Source organism: Vombatus ursinus, unplaced genomic scaffold (assembly GCF_900497805.2).
Source record: "Vombatus ursinus unplaced genomic scaffold, bare-nosed wombat genome assembly UNPS02014813.1, whole genome shotgun sequence".
Taxonomy (NCBI): Eukaryota; Metazoa; Chordata; class Mammalia; order Diprotodontia; family Vombatidae; genus Vombatus; species Vombatus ursinus.
Window position 1 is genome coordinate 15,824,310 of NW_020954591.1, and position 19,433 is coordinate 15,843,742.

Sequence of the window (19,433 nt, forward strand, 5' to 3'; positions counted from 1 at the left end):
GTGTGTGTGTGTGTGTGTGTGTGTGTGTGTGTGTGTGTGTGTGTGTGTGTGAAAAGTATCAAAGATTTCAGGAAGAAGAAATCTCAAAAATCTTGAACATAAACAGATAAATCAACAGGAAAAAATGGAAACAACAGAAGGCGATATAACCTCCAGATACAGTAAACAAGTTCAGGCATCTATAAGAAATAAAGGAAAATGATATAACACTTGATGAGACAGAAGACTCTGGAACCTGAAGAGAACATGAAGTACAATATAGTGTTCCCAAGTTGTTTAAAAGAGACATGAGAATTATGAAAGCACAATTTATATCCTATACAGCAAAACTGAGAATAGATAAACCTGAATCTTCAATGGCAAGCTTCACTAAAGAAACGCTAGAGAAAACAACAGATCAGGAGTGCAAATACACAGAGTGAAGAATAATCTAGAAGGAAAGAAGCAAAAGTCAATGACATTAGAAGAAAATATGCTTACTATACAAGAAAAACATACAGATCTCAAAGACAGGATTTATAGAGACAATCTAAGGATCATAGGTCTCCCAGAAGAATAAAAAAACCATTAACACCATAGTAAAAGAAATAGGGGACAGTCAACTTCTGAACATAGAAAATGAAATTCCAATTGAAAGAATTCACAGGATCACTTCCACTATAAATTCAAGTCATCTTGCCCAAATGAACTACAATCTAGGGTACTGAAAGAACTTGCCAGTGTGATTACTGAGCTACTAGGACTGGCTGATGAAAATCTTAGTGAACAGAAGTCCAAGAGATAGAAATTGGCAAATTAAAAAAAGAAGGTAGCAAGTGGATACTTCAAACTATAGTACAAAGAGCCTGAGGTCTATTGCTAGGAAAAATGTTAGAATAGATTCTTAAAGGGCCAGTTTGTGAACACTTGGAAAAGGGGGAGGCAATTACAGAGATACCACGAGTTCATTAAGAATAAGCTACATTGGGGCAGCTAGGTGGCACTGTGGATAGATCTACGGCCTTGGAATCAGGAAGACCTGAGTTCAAATCTGGCCTCAGATACTTGACACTTACTAGCTGTGTAACCCTGGGCAAGTCACTTAACCCTGATTGCTTCACCAAAAAACAAACAAGCAAAAAGAAGAAACTACATTACATGAACCTTACTCTCTTTTTAGAATGGGATTACTAAATTAATTGGCTAGGGAAATGCCCTGGACATAGTACATCTGGATTTAAACAAGAAATCTAATCAATTCTCTCTCAAGATGGAGATGGCAGTCAATCAACAAGCATTCATTTATTAACCATTCTCTACTTGTACGAAGCTTGATAAAGCAGGAGGGTAATGATACAGCAATTATCCTGAGGGAGATGATCATCATTATACTATACACTGCCCTTAATAAGACTATTTTTGAACTATTCTGTTAAATTCATGGTACCACATTTTTAAAAAGCCTTAGCTTTTTACAGATGAGGAAACAAAGGCAAATGGACATTAAGAAACCTGCCCAAGGTTGCAGACAGGATCTGAGGCCAGATTTTAACTCAGGTTGTCCTAACTTCAGGTCCAGTGTTCCATCTACTGTGTATTCAAGTATTTATCCTTGTGTAAGTTGTTTACCCAGCAAAACATAAATTCTTTGAGGACAGACACTCTCATTTCTGGCTTTATCTCTTCAGCACATAACAATGCTAGACATTTACTAAATGCTTGTTCAATTGAACTGAAAAGGACAGTGACAAGCTGGAGTATCTCCAAAGAGGGCAACCAGGATTATAAGGGAACTTGAGACCATGCCTTACAATTAGCTGAGGGAACTAAAGGAGAAAACATGAGATGTAGAGGAGACTTGAAAGCAGTCTTCAAATATCTGAAAAGCTGTCACACAGAACAGCAATTAGACTTATTGTGTTTAGTCCACAAAGTCAAGACTATATCCACTAGGTGAAAGTTAACTATTTTAGCTTGATATAATAAAGAGACTTACTAATAAAACTTTCTAAAAAGCAATTAAGGGAAATGAACTCCCAATAACCAGGTATTTAACCAGAGACTGATGGATCTGGAGGACGACTTGTCATTTACATTGTAGAGGGGATTCCTGATTTGGTTAAGGGCTGGACTACCTGGTTTCTAATTTTATATAGTTAAAAACCCATCTACTTAAAAGTACTTGGGAGACTTCTGCTCAGTTGCTGCATCTACTACACCATTTTGTCTCTGCCTCCAAACATTTTCCTCCAAACAACTTTAAAATAATACCTCAAATTAAATTCTGGAGTTCCAAAGCCAAAAAACGGTCAGAGTGAGTCATTTCTCCAGACTAAGACAAGGTAGGAGGTCAGCAGGAGAGAAATGTGACACCAGGATTGGAGCTAGCCCAGATTGCAAGTGCTGCCCATGCAGCACCGATGATGGCCTTGTAAGCAAACTCAACAGTGGCAGCAGCAGCTTTGGGAGGTCTCAGCCCAGAGATGTTAAGAGGATGTTAAACTGGAAAAATGAGCCAAATAACACACACACACACACACACACACACACACACACACACAAACTGACCATAAAAAGCTACTACAGTGGAAGGGAAAATCAAAACATAAACTCAGAAGACAACATGAAAACAGCTACAAGCAAGCCTCCAAGAAAAAGGCTAACTGGGCACAAACCCAACAAGAATTCCTGGAAGAGTTAGAGATAATAGAGATAGAGGAAAAGTTGCAAAAAGAAATGAGTAATGCAAGAAAATTAAGAAAAGAGAATTAAAAGCTCAGTAAAAAAGGCACAAAAATTCATTGAAGGAAAGAACTCCTTAAACAGCAGACCAGAGGGGCAGCTAGGTGGTACAGTGGATAGAGCTCTGGCCTTGGAGTGAGGAGGACCTGAGTTCAAATCCGGCCTCAGACACTTGACTTGGTACTTGATACTAGCTGTGTGACCCTGGGCAAGTCACTTAACCCCAACTGCCTCACCCCCCCCCCAAAAAGCAGACTACAAAGAGACTAGAAAGGGAGAATGCAAGGTAGGACAGGGCAGAAGCCATGGTTGGGCTGGTGAATGACTGGATTTAGGGGATGGTCTGAATGTTTGTTTACCCATGTGTCCACAATCCTGCTTTTGACCCCCATGCCCTGTCTCCTCCCTCACATTCTTCAGCCCACCTCTCTTCACCACAATACCTAGTGATCTCATTCATTCACTCATTCATTCATTCATTCATTCATTCATTCATTCATTCATTCATTCAACAAACGCCTACTGAGGCCTGTTTTATGCCAGACTCTGGCTCTAGTACTGAAGGCTGTTACAAAGATGCTCTAGCAACAGTGAACAATGGTGGGCCCAGAAGAGAGGGAAGATATGGGTGAAATTACATTTAAAAGTGACACTGTGCTATATCTGATGTGCATCTAAGCATCTAAGCACCACCCAAAAAAGGATACTTCATAGGGTGTTTGAATGCTATTGGCCAACCTATTTTTGTCACAATTCAAACTTCTGTTGAATAAAGATTCTTGGAAAGATATTCAAGTTAAGGGTAAAAAATAAAAAGACATGCAAATAGAAAATACTATACATGATAACAGAAGTATTCAGGAATCCTGTGGCAAGAACAGCAATGGTATAGATTTTCTTAACAAGAATGAAACTCAAACTTGCCCTTGTATGAAAATAGAAGCTCTACTGGATAATGATAGTGACTTGGAGGTGGTAAGAAGACCACAGGTTTTCTCTGAGACAAAACAAAAAGAACCATCAAGAGAATATACATCCAAAAATTCTAACCCAGGGACCAGAAAATTTCGCTGAAGACAAGAAGCAAGAAACCACCACAATAAAGTTAAAATAGAATACACACCCCTCAAGAAGATGTTGGCAAACAGGTGTGGGGAAGAGCTTTCCTTCTAGCAGACTATATCCTGTTTCAATGTGACCTGTTCAAAAGCTGCACCATGTTTGAGTATCACATTGCCAGCATCATCACAGCAACAGTTCCGAGGACTACTTAACGACACAAATGGTGGGTGGAAGATCTTCTGGCTATGTGTGAACAAAATGTTGTCCTAAACAAGCACGTAACTACAATATGAGGTGGTACAGTTAAGATTAAAGAATTGTACTGGCTAAAAGATGACTTGTGTATTGATCCTCAAGTTCCTTTCAGTTGGTCTAAAGAAGAAATTCCGACATACATGCTCAGACTACTATTATAACAGCAGCTGATGTTTTTTATGATGACTTCAGATGCTTCATTTAAAACACTACAGAATGACTCAATTTGAGGCCGTGATTTTGTTGGGATGATCTAAAAAAAGAAGTGAGAAAGGAATGTTCTGGGAGAAGGAGGAAGAGAGGAAGAATGGGAATAATTTTCTCACATAAAAGAGGCATTCAAGGAAGAACTTTTACAGTGGAGGAGAAAATGGGGGGAGGACAGTGGTGTACAATGCTTGAACCCCATTTTCATCAGAACTGTAGTGAAAATATACACATACTCATTTGGGTACAGAAATCTGTTTTACCCAAACGGGAAATAAGAGGGGAAAGGGATAAGAGAAATAGTATTGGGGTAGGAGGGATGATAAAAGGGAGGGCAGATTAAAGGAAGCAGTAGTCAGAAGAAAAACAGATTTCTGAAGAGCAACAGGATAAAAAGAGAGAGAGAAAGAAGGATAAATAGAAGAAAATGAGATGGAGGAAAATATATAGTAATCAGAACTATGAATGCGAATAGGATGAGCTCACCCATAAAAGGGAAGCAGATAGCAAAATGGAGTAGAAGCTAGAATTCAATAATATATTGTTTACAGGAGACATACTTGAACGCCAAATACACAGAATTAAAAATAAGAGGCTGGAACAAAAACTCTTATGCTTCAGTTGAAGTAAAAAAGGAATGGGTAGCAATCATGATATCAGACAAACAAAAGCAAAAACAGACCTAATTAAAAGAGATAATCAGAGAAATTATATTTTGCTAAATGGTACCATAGACAATGAAGTAATATCAAAAAATTTTACAGCAAGTTTCTCTGAAAATGGTCTTATTCCTCAAATATATAGGGAGCTGAGTCAAATTTATACTAATGTCATTCCCCAATTGATAAATGATTAAGGGACAAACAAGCAGTTTTCAGAAAAATAAATCAAAGCTACCTACAGTCATATGAAAAAATGCTCTAAATCACTACTGATGGAGAAATGCAAATTAAAACAACTGTAAGATACCACCTCATACCTAATGACAAATGCTGGCGGGGAGGAGGGAAGGTAGGCACACTAATTTACTGTTAGTGGAATTGTGAACTGATCCAACTATTCTGAAGAACAATTTGGAACTATGCCCAAAGGGCTACAAAACTGTGCATACCCTTTGATTCAGTAATACCACTACTAGGTCTATACCGCAAAGAGATCAAAGAAAAAGGAAAAGAACCTATACATACAAAAATATTTATAGCAGCTTTTTTGTGTTGGCAAAGAATTGGAAACTGAGGGGATGCTCATCAATTGGAGAATGTCATGACTGTGATGGGAGTAATATTGTGCTATACGAAATGATGAGGGGAATGATTTCAGAAAAACCTAGGAAGATATATAGGAGCTGATGTAAAGTGAAGTGAGCAGAACCAGATCACTGCATATAGTAACAGCAATATTTTAAATATAATCAACTGCGAAAGACTTAGCTGTTCTGATCAATACAATAATCCAAGACAATTCCAAAGGATTCATGATGAAAAAATGCTACCCACCTCCAGAGAGAGAACTCTGAGTGCAAAGTAAAGTATAATTTTCTCACTTTATTTTTCTCTGTTTTTATTTTTGTCTTGTGATATGGATAATATGTAAATATATTTGGCATGATTTCACACGTGCAACTGATATATTGCTTGCCTTCTTGTGGACACAGTGAGCAGCAGGATGGAGAAAAAGAATTTGGAACTCAAAAAAATTTTTTTAAAAGAATGTCAAAAATAGATAATTAAAAATTTAGAACATTTTAAAAAAGTACTTGATTACTTTTCTTCATTCAATGAAGTTTATCTTTCTTAAACTTAACCATTTTACTTGAAAATTGGTCATCAAAATAAATTCTTTTTAATTCAACAAAAATGAGAAATGAGAAATGTGATTTAAACTAGTCTGATAAAGCTAAACAGTTCTCAATATCACAAGTATGGATGTTAAAACTAAGGTTTATGTATGGGGTCCCACATTTATTAAATATATACTTATATACTGTAGATTAAAACATACCTTTACATTTTCATGGATAGATTGAAGCTGTGCAGCTAAAGCTACAAATGTCTGATAAATTTTCTGCATAGCCATTGACAAATCTATAAGACAAAATTTACATTAGCAAAAAATTTACTAATTGTAAAAACATTGAGAAGAAATAACATCAATTTATCTTTACTGTTCAAAATAGAATTCTAGTACTATGTGGCAAGGAGAAAACCACATTAATATTTCCACAAACAAAAATAGAGAGGATGCCATACAGACATAGGTACAAAGAAGTGCCTGAATAGGCTAATTTGTAAAACTAGTAGAATAACACATTTGTTACCGAGCTTCATTTTATTTCCACCAAATTCTCCCATCCATTGTACTTAACAAAGTAGAAAAATTACATCAAATCCAAACAAAAACTTTGAAAGCAAAATTCAATTGAAAATTCAATTTGAAAGCAAAATTCAATTCCAAAACAGCTACCTCGGTATCTAGTGTTTTATTTACAGAGTACAGTTGAACTTCCAATTTTAAAAAACTACTACACTGAAAAATTATTATAGGAGCATGTTACCTTGTGGAGTGATATGTGAATTGTTTGCTTGAGTGGCAAGGTGATTTTCCAGTTCTTCAATCTGCTGTCTGTACTGTTGTAGTTGTACCTCAAATTGTCCAACCAAGACTCTGAAGTAGCTATATGAATGCATTTAAATATTATCAGATCACGATATTACCTTGGGGGGGAGGGCAAGAGCAAGGGCAAGGGAGACATTTATTTTCCTATGTGTTAACAGAAAACATTATAAAGCTATGGCATCATGGGGTAACAGAAAGAGAACCAGCCATAGAAAGATGTGAACTCAAGTCCCAACTCCAATGTTCAGTGACCCAACCTACTCTTTAAGACCGTAAGTTGCAAAAAGTTGCCAGTCTGCATTAGTGGAGGGAGTGTGCTTTATCAATGAAGGTTCACACAAAAAAATGCTACCTTAAGTAGTGCTACAGAATGAGGATGATTCTATATGATAAACCTTAAAGCATAATAACGAAAAGTAAATGAGAAGCTTCAAGGTAACAGGGAAGAACACACTAAGCTCACAGTTAGATGTGGGTTTAAGTCCTAGCTCTGCCTCTACATATCTGTGTGATTCAAGCAAGTCACTAAACTCTCTGACCTTCAATTTTCTCATCTGTAATGAAGGGACTGCACTGGATGATTTCCAAGATGTCTTTCCATCTCAATAACAAAGGTATTAGCATCAAATATGAGTAGTCACACCATTATCCAAGAACTGGTTTATTTTTAAAACAATAATCCAATATACTAAACATCAAATAGCAAAAAGGAAAGATGGCCCTGTATTCTTATATTCAGAAGGCAACCAGTGGATAGTCAACTAGCCATGGAGTCAAAAAGACTTGTCCTACTTCATACACATACTATTTGTGTGACTAATAATAATAGCAATAATTATGATAGTTACCATTTATATAGCTCTTTAAAAAAAATCTCATTTGATCTTCAACAACTCTGGAAAATAGGTGTTATTATTATCCACATTTTCCATGAGAAAACAGGCTGAGAGGTTAAATAACTTGTTCAGGGTCACACAGCTAGTATCTAAGGCACAATTTGAACTCGGACCTTTTGGACTTCAAGTCCTGAACCCTTATCTTCTATGCCACCTCACTGTCACATCACTTACCCTCTCAGTGCCTCACATAACTCTGTAAAAGTTTAAGTTACAGATCTGCTGATTTACATTAGTGGAGAGAATTGTCATATCAGTAGCACCCCACCCCAATTAAGTCACTCATCTTTCTCCCCCCCCCAATTCTTATAGTTACAAACAAAGCTTAATTTTTGTCATGTTCTAAGAATTGGAAATTCAAACATTTAAGAAACCCATTGTACTTTAGATAGGGAAGGTCTTTGCCCCTATCATTCTCTTTAGTCTTGAAACCTTTCTATTCCTCCAGACTATAAGCTCACATCTATTTCATTTCCTTCCCTATCCAGCCTATATGCCATGACTGTCTATACATTTCAATGACTGTCTCACAAAATCCCTCTAACCAGTTTTGTTACTCCTGTTTCTAGGGTGCCACGTGTCACTAGAAAAAAAATCATGAAGCCTGGCCAATTGATTCCACTACCAATTCTAATTATCTAGCCTACATCTTTACTCATCTTTAATAGATACCCCTTTCCTTGTTTAGGTGACTATTTTAAATTTTTTGTGCTCAAGTTTCACACTGCATGCCTACCCTTTTCATTCTCTCAGATACTTGTCCCAACTTTCCTGATAGACTGAGGTCATCTGGCATGAGCTCCTCCTCTCCATCACAATTTCCTCTGTATCTTTGCCTATCTAATCCTCTTCCCCATTGTTACAATGGAAGAGGTTCCCCCTGTTATTTCCAAGGCTAATTGCTCCATTTACGCCCTCCATGGTATCCTGTGACCACTAGGATAAAATAAAAACTTTTTGACACTAAGTTTGACACTTAAAGTGCTTCATAAACTGGTTGCAGCTCACCCTTCCAGGACCATTGCACAGGATTTACACACACATTACAGTCCAACACAATTAGTCTTTGTGCTGTTCCTTACATTCCCTACAATGTTTCATCTTTGTTTCTGTGTCTGCACAAGCTGCCTCTACTAACTATAAAGTGCTCTTAAGACTCCTCACAGGAAGCTGGAAAGCTTCCTTTGAGGCTGAACTCATGCTACGTCCTACAAAGAGCTCATAGAGCTGTTAGTGCTCTGCCCTAAGACACATTTTACATTTAATTTTACATGTTGTTTCTCTCCCATACTCCATGAGCTTATTCTCATTTTTATCTTTATTTCCCCAGTGCCTTGCGTATTACCTGGCAAGTATTAGATGCTTAAAAAATATTTGTTATTATATGAACTTTATCAGTAGGAAACTACTGAAGGATTCTGTGTAAAAAAGTGACACTTTACAAAAATTTTAGCATTGGAAGAGACCTAAGAGGTCATTTAGTTAAACGTTTCCATATGGAAAAATGTGAGAGAAATATGACAGATGAGTTGAAGAGGGAAGAAAGCAGAAAGAGCAGTTACGCTGCTACAAATTTAAAACTGTAGTCAGGATGGCCTATATTATTAATTCATTCATGTACTCAAGAAATATTATCAAATGCCTAACCATATGTGGAGCACTACATTAAGAATTAGGAGAGATAGTTCCTGGCCTCATAGGAAGGGAAAGGAACAAGCATTTATTAAACATCTACTATGTGCCAGGTACATAGTATACTAAGTGCTTTCAAATATTTCACAAACACAAAATTTACAAATACAAATATCTCATTTGATCCTCACAACAATCCTGGGAGGTAGGTGCTGTTGTTATCCTCATTTTCCAGTTAAGGAAACCAAGGCAGACACAGTTAAGTTAAGTGAACTTGCAAGAGTCACATTGCTGCTAAGTATCTGAGGACACATCTGAACTCCGGTCTTCCTGACTCCAGGCCCAGCACTCGATCCACTGTACCACCTCGCTGTCTTAGGGCCTAGGTCTGAGGTGGCAGAATAGACAGAGGCTTAGATTACTAAGGTAAGAGTAGGAATGGAAAAGCAAAAAGATGTGAGATACTACCGAAGGAGAATCAAAAGAACTTGGCAACTGAATCATATTTTAAATGCATTAGGACAACTGGCATTAAGAGGGCTATTTAACAAAGCAAATTCTAAGTATCTCAACCTCTACACAAAGAGAAGCAGGCACAACAATTTTCTGAGTGTCCCAAACAAGACTGACAATGATCTGGAGCTAGTTACTGAACACAAAGTTCCCCACAAGCCTTAGTCATATGACTTCTGCAAATGAGAGATGACAAACTTGAAGAGTGAAGGTGAGCAGCTGCTAAAAGAGAAAGCATACCACAAGGCTCCCGAAGTGTCATATGAATAGTGAAGGGAATATCAAAACCACCAAGAGCAGGCATATCCTCTATCCACTCTACAGGTGAGAAATCTCATCAAGGAAATACAGTACAATATAACTGACTTTCAAAATCATGATCCTCAGTCATCCAAAAAAAGGGGGAAATTATGTTTCCTGTTCTGTTTAATGACTGTATGAAGTATAATAACATATTAGAGAAAGATTTTCAATGAACATGTTAAAAATAAGTAATGCTGAAAAACTTGCAATCATTTTTATAGAGCTGCCACCTAAAGGAAAAGGCTTCAATTATCTGGAAAACACATTGAGGTTAAAAGAATTGTTATCTTACGTTAAAGGCAAATGAACATAATGCCTTGCATATAGCAGGTATTCAAAAATGACTGTCAAATTAAGCAAATAACACTGACTCAGAGTGAGATGCTTTAGTATCAAACTCATTCACTTACTCTGCGGGAGCTGTATTTTCATGTTGAAGTCCAGGTGGGGTTTTCTGTGTTCTTAAGGCAATTTCTGCATTCTTTAACTCCTAAAGATGCAGGGAAATAGGGAAAATATGTTAGAGTTATATATAGTTGTAGAAAACACAGACTATCTTCAATTATTCCATAGAATCTCAGACTGGAAGGAACCTCAAACAGCCCAAGCAATCTGAACAAGAATCCTCTCTAAATTATATCATAAAAGTAATCGTCTAGTGTTTGCTTGAAGGCCTCCCAAAATAGCCCACGATTTTGGATAGTTGCAAATCTTAGAAAACACTTCATGTCAAACCTACAATGCCTTTTTTTGCAGTTCCCACCCACTATTTCTAGTTACTGTCCTCTTTGCAGCTCCTAAATATTATTTCTAGTTCTGTCCTTTGTCATAAAAAAAAAAAGTCTAAACTTTCTTCAATGTGATATTCCTTCATATACTTGAACTATCAAGCTTTTTCTTCCCTGGGGCAAACCCCAGTTCCACCAACCAATTTTCCTTATGTGATTTGAACCTGAGGCCTTTAGGCATCCTAGTCATCCTATACTAAGCAATCACCAGTTTATTAACATTCTTCCTGGACTTTCAGGAACCAAGATGTTACAGTAAGCAGTAAGTCACTCTCACTCTCCTTTACTGGCCTCTAAAAATTCAGAAAATATCATACCAGTAAAAATCCTAGAACAGCAGAGTTAGCAGAAAAACAGGGTGGAGCATTCTATTAGCCCAGCAGGCTTGGGGGGTCAGTAAGAAAGGTCCCTCTCACTCTGGTAGAAGTGGAGTGCAGTTCAGGACTGGAGGTATTCCAGCAAGGCAGTGGCAAGCCCCACCTCAGCAAACCAGTGGGAAATCCTGAGCCCCAGTGTGGTAGAGCAGGCAAGCTTAAACAGGAACCTCAAATAGCCCAATCTATCTGAACAAAAATCCTCTCTAAATTATACCATTAAAGTGGTCATCTAGTGTTTGCTTGAAGGCTTCCCAAAGTGTGCTTTGGCACAGCCAGGGGAACCAGCAGACTCCAGATCGGAGAACCACCATGTGCTCCGGCAGGCAGGTATCCTTCAGTAGCTGAACCTCCCCATGCTTCAACACAGCCGACATGGGCAGGCATTCCCCAGCAGCCAAATTCTGTGTGCTTCAGCACAGGTCTGGGTGGACAGGCATCTTTCAGCAACTAAACCTCTCTGTGCTTCAGCACGGCTCTGGAGGGGTAGGCATCCTCCAACAGCCAGACCTCCACGTGCTTCAGCATAGCCCCGGGTAAGCAGGTGTCCTCCAATGGTCAGAGCTCCCTACCCCCACCCCATGAGCTTCAGTGTACCCTGGGGAAACGCAGAAAAACCTCATGTGGCTTCAGCACACACCAGACACCACCACTAAGACCCCTGCTCAGCACCAGGTAAGCTGCCAGACTCCTACAGCCTCCAGATGCCAGCACCTGAGACCCCAGCACACAAAACCAGTGAACAGGCCCTGGCCTCCAGCACAAGAAGCTTGGGACTGTACCCCCTGTGCTCCAGCAGGAGAGCTCAACTTTAAAAGCCAGGAATTAGGCAAATACCATGAGCAGAAAGCAGAAACAGACATTGACCATAGATTCTTTCTACGGGGACAGGGAAGATCAAAACACAAATTCAGAAGAGGACAACATTGTCAATATACATACATCCAAAACCTCAAAGGGGAATATGAACTGGTCTCAAATCCAAAACGCCTTCTTAGAAGAGCTCAAGAAGGATTTGAAAAGTCAAATAAGAGAGGAAGAAGAAAAACTGGGAAAAGAAATGAGAGGTATGCAAGAGACAGACAATAGTATGGAAAAGGAAGGACAAAAACTGATTGTAGAAAACAACTCCTTAAAAAGTAGAATTTGCCAAATGGAAAAGGAGGTGCAAAAGGTAATCGAAGAAAACAATTCATTTAAAATTAGAATTGGGCAAGTGGAAGCTAATGACTCTATGAGACATCAAGAATCAGTCAAACAAAATCAAAAGAATGAAAAAACAAAAGAAAATGTAAAATACCATATTGGAAAAAAAAATTGACTGGAAAATAGACAATTTAAGAATTACTGGTCTACCTGAAAGCCATGATCAACAACAATCTGGACAGCAACTTTCAAGAAATTATCATGGAAAACTGCCCTGAGGTCCTAAAATCAGAGGGTAAAATAGTCATCGAAAGAATCTACCAATCTCCTCCTGAAAGACATCCCAAAATGAAAACTCCCAGGAACACTGTAGCCAAATTCCAGAATCATCAGGTCAAGGAGAAAATACTGCAAGAAGCCAGAAAGAAACAATATAATACGGTGGAACCACAGTCAGGATTATGCAGGACCTCGCAGCTTCTACATTAAAAGATCAGAGGGCTTGGAATATGATATTCCATGAGGCAAAGGAGCTTGGATTACAACCAAGGATCAACTACCCAGGAAAATCAAGCATAATCTTCCATGAGTAGAGATGGACATTCAATGAAACAGGGGACTTCCAAATTTTCCTGATGAAAAATCCAGAGCTGAAGAAAAAATTTAATCTTCAAATATAAGACTCAAAAGAAACATTAAAAAGGTTAACAGGAAAAGAGAAAAAAAGTTATTGAATAAGGTTAAACCGTTTACATCCTTACATGGGAAGATGATACTTATAACTCTTGAAAACTGTATCTTTATTATGATATTTGGAAAGGGTATGGATATAAGTTGCCTTTGATGTAATGATTACAAAAAATAAGGGATAAAAAAAGATTGTACTAGGGGAAGGGGAAAGGAAGAGGCAGAAAAGGGTAAATTACATCATATGAAAAGGCGCAAAGACCTATTACAGTAGAGGGAAAGAAGGGAGGGAGGACCTATTTGAACCTTACTCTCATCGGATTTGGCTCAAAGAGGGACTATCATACACAGTCAATTGGGTATAGAAATTTATCTTACCCTATAGCAAGTAGGAGGGGAAAGAGGGAAGAAAAGGGAGAGGGGCTGATAGAAGGGAGGGCAGATTGAGGGAGGGGGTGATCAGAAGCAAAACACAGGTGAGGAAGAAAAGGGAGAAAGGAGAGAGAAAAAGATAAACAGGGAGAAAAATAGGATGGAAAGAATGACACAGTTACTAATCATAACCCTGAATGTGAATAAATGTGAATAAAATGGAAGTAGATAGCAGAGTGGATTATGGTTGTTTACAAGAAACACATTTGAAACAGAGAGATACGTACAGAGTAAAGGTAAAAGGCTGGAGCAGAACATGCTTCAACTGAAGTAAAAAAAAAGCAGGGGTAGCAATTCTGATCTCAGATAAAGCAAAAGCAAAAATATATCTGATTAAAAGGGATAAGGAAGGAAACTAAATCCTGCTAAAAGGTACCACAGACAATGAAGTAATATTAATATTAAACATATATGCACCAAGTGGTATAGCATCCAAATTCTTAGAGAAGTCAAGTGAGTTACAGGAAGAAATAGACAGCAAAACTATACTAATGGGAGACCTCAATCTCCCTCTCTCTGAAGTAGATAAATCTAACCACAAAACAAACAAGAAAGAAATTAAGGAAGTGAATAAAATCTTAGAAAAGTTAGATATGGGAGACCTCTAGAGAAAACCAAATGGGATAGAAAGGAATATATTTTTTTCTCAGCGGTACATGGCACCTGCACAAAGAATGACCATCTACTAGGGCATAAAAACCTCACAATACAATGCAGAAAGGCAGAAATATTAAATGCATCCTTTTCAGACCATGATGCAATAAAAATCACATGTACTAAAAGGCCATGAAAAGATAGACTAAAAATTAATTGGAAACTAAATAATCTAATCCTAAAAAATTTGTGGATCAAACATCAAATCATAGAAAGAATCAATAACTTCATCCAAGAGAAGACAATAATGAGACAATATACCAAAACGTATGGAATGTAGCCAAAGCAGTTTTTATGGGAAATTTTGTATCTCAATGTTTACATGAATAAAATAGAGAAAGAGGAGATCAAAGAATTGGGCATGCAACTAAAAAAGCTAGAAAAAGAACAAATTAAAAAATCCTCAATCAAATACCAAATTAGAAATTCTGAAAACCAAAGGAGAGATGAATAAAACTGAAATTAAGAAAACTATTGAAGGAATGAATAAAACTAAGAGTTGGCTTTATGAAAAAATGAAAAATAAAATAAAACAGATAAACCTTTGGTTAATTTGATTAAAGAAAAGAAAACCAAATTGCCAGTATCAAAAATGAAAACAGTGAATTCACCATCAATGAAGAGGAAATCAAAACAATAATTAGGAACTATTTTGCCCAACTGTATGCCAATAAATCTGACAATCTTAGTGAAATGAATGAATATTTACAAAAATATAAATTGCCCAGATTAACAGAAGAGGAAATAAAATTCTTAAATAACTCCATTTCAGAAAAAAAAAATTTGAACAAGCCATCAATGAACTCCCTAAGAAAAAATCTCCAGGGCCAGATGGATTTGCAAGCAAATTCTATCAAACATTTAAAGAACAATTAATTCCAATACTACATAAACTATTTGGGAAAATAGACAGAGTCCTACCAAATTATTTTTGCGATACAAATGCAGTGTTGATACCTAAACCGGGAAGAGCCAAAACAGAGTAAGAAAATTATAGACCAATTTCCCTAATGAACATAAATGCAAAAATTTTAAATAAAATACTAACAAAGTGATTATAGCAACTTATCATGAGAATAATACACTATGACTAGGTAGGATTTATACGAGGAATGCAGGGCTGGTTCAGTATTAGGAAAACTATCAGCATAACTGCCCGTATCGTAACAAAACTAACCAAAACCATATGATTACCTCAATAGATGCAGAAAAAGCTTTTGACAAAATACAACACCCATTCCTATTAAAAACAGTAGAGAGCATAGGAACAAATGGAGTCTTCCTTAAAATGATATGCAGCACCTATCTAAAACCATCAGTAAGTATTATATGTAATGGGGATAAGCTAGAAGCATTTCCAATAAGATCAGGGGTGAAACAAGTATGTCCATTATTACCACTGTTATTCAATATTGTATTGGAAATGTTAGCTTTAGCGATAAGCAACTGAAGGAAATAGAATACACAAGGAAGAAACAAAACTATCACTCTTTGTAGATGATACGATGGAATACTTAGAGAATTCCATGAGAATCAACTAAGAAACCACTTGAAATAATAAACAACTTAAGCAAAGTTGCTGGACATAAAATAAATTCACAGAAATCATCGGCATTACTAACAAAGCCCAACAGCAAGAGATAGAAAGAGAAATTCCATTTAAAATCAATGTAGACAATATAAAATATTTGGGAGTCTACCTGCCAAGAGAAACCCAGGAACTTTACGAACATGATTACAAAAGATTTTTCACATAAATAAAGTCAGACCTAAATAACTGGAAAAACACCAGTTGTTCATGGGTAGGCTGAGCTAATATAATAAAAATGACAATTCTACCTAAGTTAATTTACTTATTCAGTGCTATACCAAACTACCAAAAAATTATTTTATAGAACTAGAAAAAAACAAAAAGAAAAACAAAATTCATCTAGAAGAACAAAAGGTCCAGAATATCAAGGGAATTAATGAAAAGAAATGCAAGGGAAGGTGGCCTAGCAGTACCAGATCTTAAAATTGTATTATAAAGCTGCAACTATCAAAACTACTTGGTCCTGGCTAAGAAACAGTGGATCAGCCGAACACATTAGATACACAAAACACAGTAGTCAACAATATAGTAATCTACTGTTAGATAATAACAAAGACTCCAGCTTCTAGGATAAGAACTCACTATTTAAGAAAAGCTACTGGACTTCAGAAAAAACTGGAAAGATTTGTATGGTTTGATGCTGAGTGAAGTGAGCAGAACTAGAAGAACGTTGTACACAGTTACAGCCATGTTGTGCGATGACTAATATTGATAAACTTAACCCTTCTCAGCAATACAAGGATCTAAGACATCTCCAAAGGCCTCGAGATGGAAAATGCTATCCACAAAGAAAGAAATATGGAGTTTGAATGCAGATCGAAGCATACTACTTGCTATTTTTTTTTCCATTGTTTTGTTTCCCCTTTCTGGTGGTTCCTCCTATTGGTTCTAATTCTTACTTACAACATCATGTGAAAATATGTTTAATAGGAATGTATATGTACAGCCTATATCAGATTGCATGCTGTCTAGGGAAGGGAGATGGGGAAGGAGGGGGAGAAAAATCTGAAACTCAAAAGCTTATGGAAGTGATTGTTGATAATTCAAAATAAATTAATTAAAAGAGAAAAGAAAAGAAAAAAACTGCTGAGAAAACTGGAAAATAGTATGGCAGAAATTAGGCACAGACCAACATCTTGTACCATATACAAAGATGAAGTCAAAATGGGTACATGCTTTAGATATAAAGGCTGATACTATATGCAAATTAGGAGAGCAAGGAATAATTTACCTTTCAGATTTATAGAGAACAGAAGGATTTATGACCAAACAAGAGATAGAGAACATTATGAAATGCGAAACAGATAATTTTGATTACATTAAATGAAAAAATTTTTTCACAAACAAAGCCAATGCAACCAAGATTAGAAGAGAAGCAGAAAACTGGAAAACAATTTTTACAACTAGTGTCTCTGATGAAGGCCTTATTTCTAAAATACATAGAGAACTGAGTCAAATTTACAAGAATACAGGTCATTTCCCAATTGATAAATGGTCAAAGGACATGAACAGGCAGTTTTCAGATGAAGAAATTAAAGATCTGTCATATAAAAATACTCTAAATTACTATTCATATTAAAAAATGCTGGGGCAGCTAGGTGGTACAGTGGAGAAAGCATTGGTCTTGGAGTCAGGAGGACGTGAATTCAAATCCAGCCTCAAACACTTGACACTTAGTAGCTGTGTGACCCTGGGCAAGTCACTTAACCCTGATCGCCTTATCAAAAAAAAAAATGCTCTAAATCACTATTGATTAGAGACATGCAAATCAAAACAACTCTGAGGTACATCATACCTGTCAGATTGGCTAACATGACAAAACAAGAAAATGATAAATGTTGCAGATGTGGGAAAACTGGAAGACTAATATATTGTTGGTGGAGTCGTGAACTGATCCAACCATTCTGGAGAGCAATTTGGAACTATGCCCAAAGGGCTATAAAAACATGTATACCCTTTGACCCAGCAACAGCACTTCCAGGGCTGTATCCCAAAGAGAGCATAAAAATGAGAAAAGGACCACATGTACAAAAATATTTATAACAGCTCTTTTTGTGGTGGCCAAGAATTGGAAATTGAGGGGATGCCCATCAATTGGGGAATGGCTGAACAAGTTGTGGTATATGAAAGTAATGGAATACTATTGTGCTAAAAGAAATGATGAGCAGACTTCAGAAAAACCTGGAAAGACTTATATGAATGGATGGTGAACCAGAACATCGTACATAGTAACAGCCACAATGTGTGATGACTAACTTTGATAGACTTAACCCTTCTCAGCAAAGCAAGATCTAAGACAACTCCAAAAGACCCATATTGGAAAATGCTATCCACGTCCAAAAAAAAAAAAAAAGAACTGTGGAGTCTGAATGCAGATCGAAATATAGTATTTGCTCTTTTTTTTTTGTTTTTTGTTTCTTTTTTCTTGTGTTTTCTCCCATTGGTTCTATTTCATCTTTACAACATGACTAATGCGAAAATATGCTTAATATGAATGTGTACGTATAGCCTATATCAGACTTCATGCCATCTTGGCAGGGAGGCAGAGAAGGAGGGTGAGAAAATTTAGAACTCAAAATCTTATGGCAGTGAATGTTGAAAACTAAAAATAAATAAATAGATAGACAGATAAGTAGATAGATAAATGATTTAAAAAGCAGAAACAAAACATTCCTCTTAAAATGTGGAGCTAGAACTGACCACAATACTGAAGATACAGTATGATCATGGCAAAGTTCACAAAATTAGTCATTTCCCCAGTCCTGAACATTATAGTTTCTTTACACTTCCTAAAATATTAGCTATCTTCACTTGGTGTCTGATATAAAATGAAGTAAGCAGAGCCAAGAAAACAAGACTCACAAGGACTACCCACAATGTAATTGGAAAGAACCACCACAAAACAACTGAAAATGAATGCTGCAAAATCATAAGCATGGTCCCAGACAAGGGACATGAGAAGACCCCTTCTCCTATTCCTTTGCAGAGGCAGAAGGTCCAAAGGTGTGAAATTCTGAACATATTTTTAACTTTTTTTCTATGTATTTATTAGATTTATTCATTATCCCCCCTTCTTCCTTTTTCTTTTTTTATGTGGGATGGATCTTTGGTAAGAAGCAGGGAGAAGCATACAAGGGGAAATTTAAGCAACTTAAAAACAAAATTTATCAATAATAATTTGTCTTTATTTTTAAAAACCCTAGGTCTTTTTCACATAAACTGCTACCTACCTAAGCCTTCCCTATATTATACTTGTGAAGTCTGAACCCACATGTAAGACTATATGTATCCCTAATTCAACTTCATCTTACTCAATTGAACCCAAGCTTCCATCAGTCAATAAACAAGCATTTATTAAGCTCCTGCTATATTGCCAGTTACTGAAGATTCCATGACAAAAAGTGATACAGTCTATCTGCCCTCAAAAGCTTACATTTCTCCAAGGGGAATCAAACACATATATTATAGGTACTTACAAAACAGATACACAGCTATTTGGATGGAGAAGGAGGTACTAGGAACAGGGATGATCAGGAAAACCTTCATGTAAAAGGCA

At 36.8% G+C, this 19,433-nt stretch overlaps 1 protein-coding gene across 1 annotated transcript in view; it reads right to left on the bottom strand.

Annotated features, from left to right (window-relative positions):
• NUP58 (nucleoporin 58) overlaps positions 1–19,433 on the bottom strand; it is a 64,744-nt gene that overhangs the window by 15,912 nt on the left and 29,399 nt on the right. The window contains exons 10-12 of the mRNA XM_027835115.1: positions 10,616–10,695; positions 6,800–6,918; positions 6,247–6,329 (exon numbers count right to left, since the gene is read on the bottom strand). Of these exons, the coding sequence (XP_027690916.1) occupies positions 6,247–6,329; positions 6,800–6,918; positions 10,616–10,695 (282 nt within the window). The remainder of the gene's footprint in view (positions 1–6,246; positions 6,330–6,799; positions 6,919–10,615; positions 10,696–19,433) is intronic.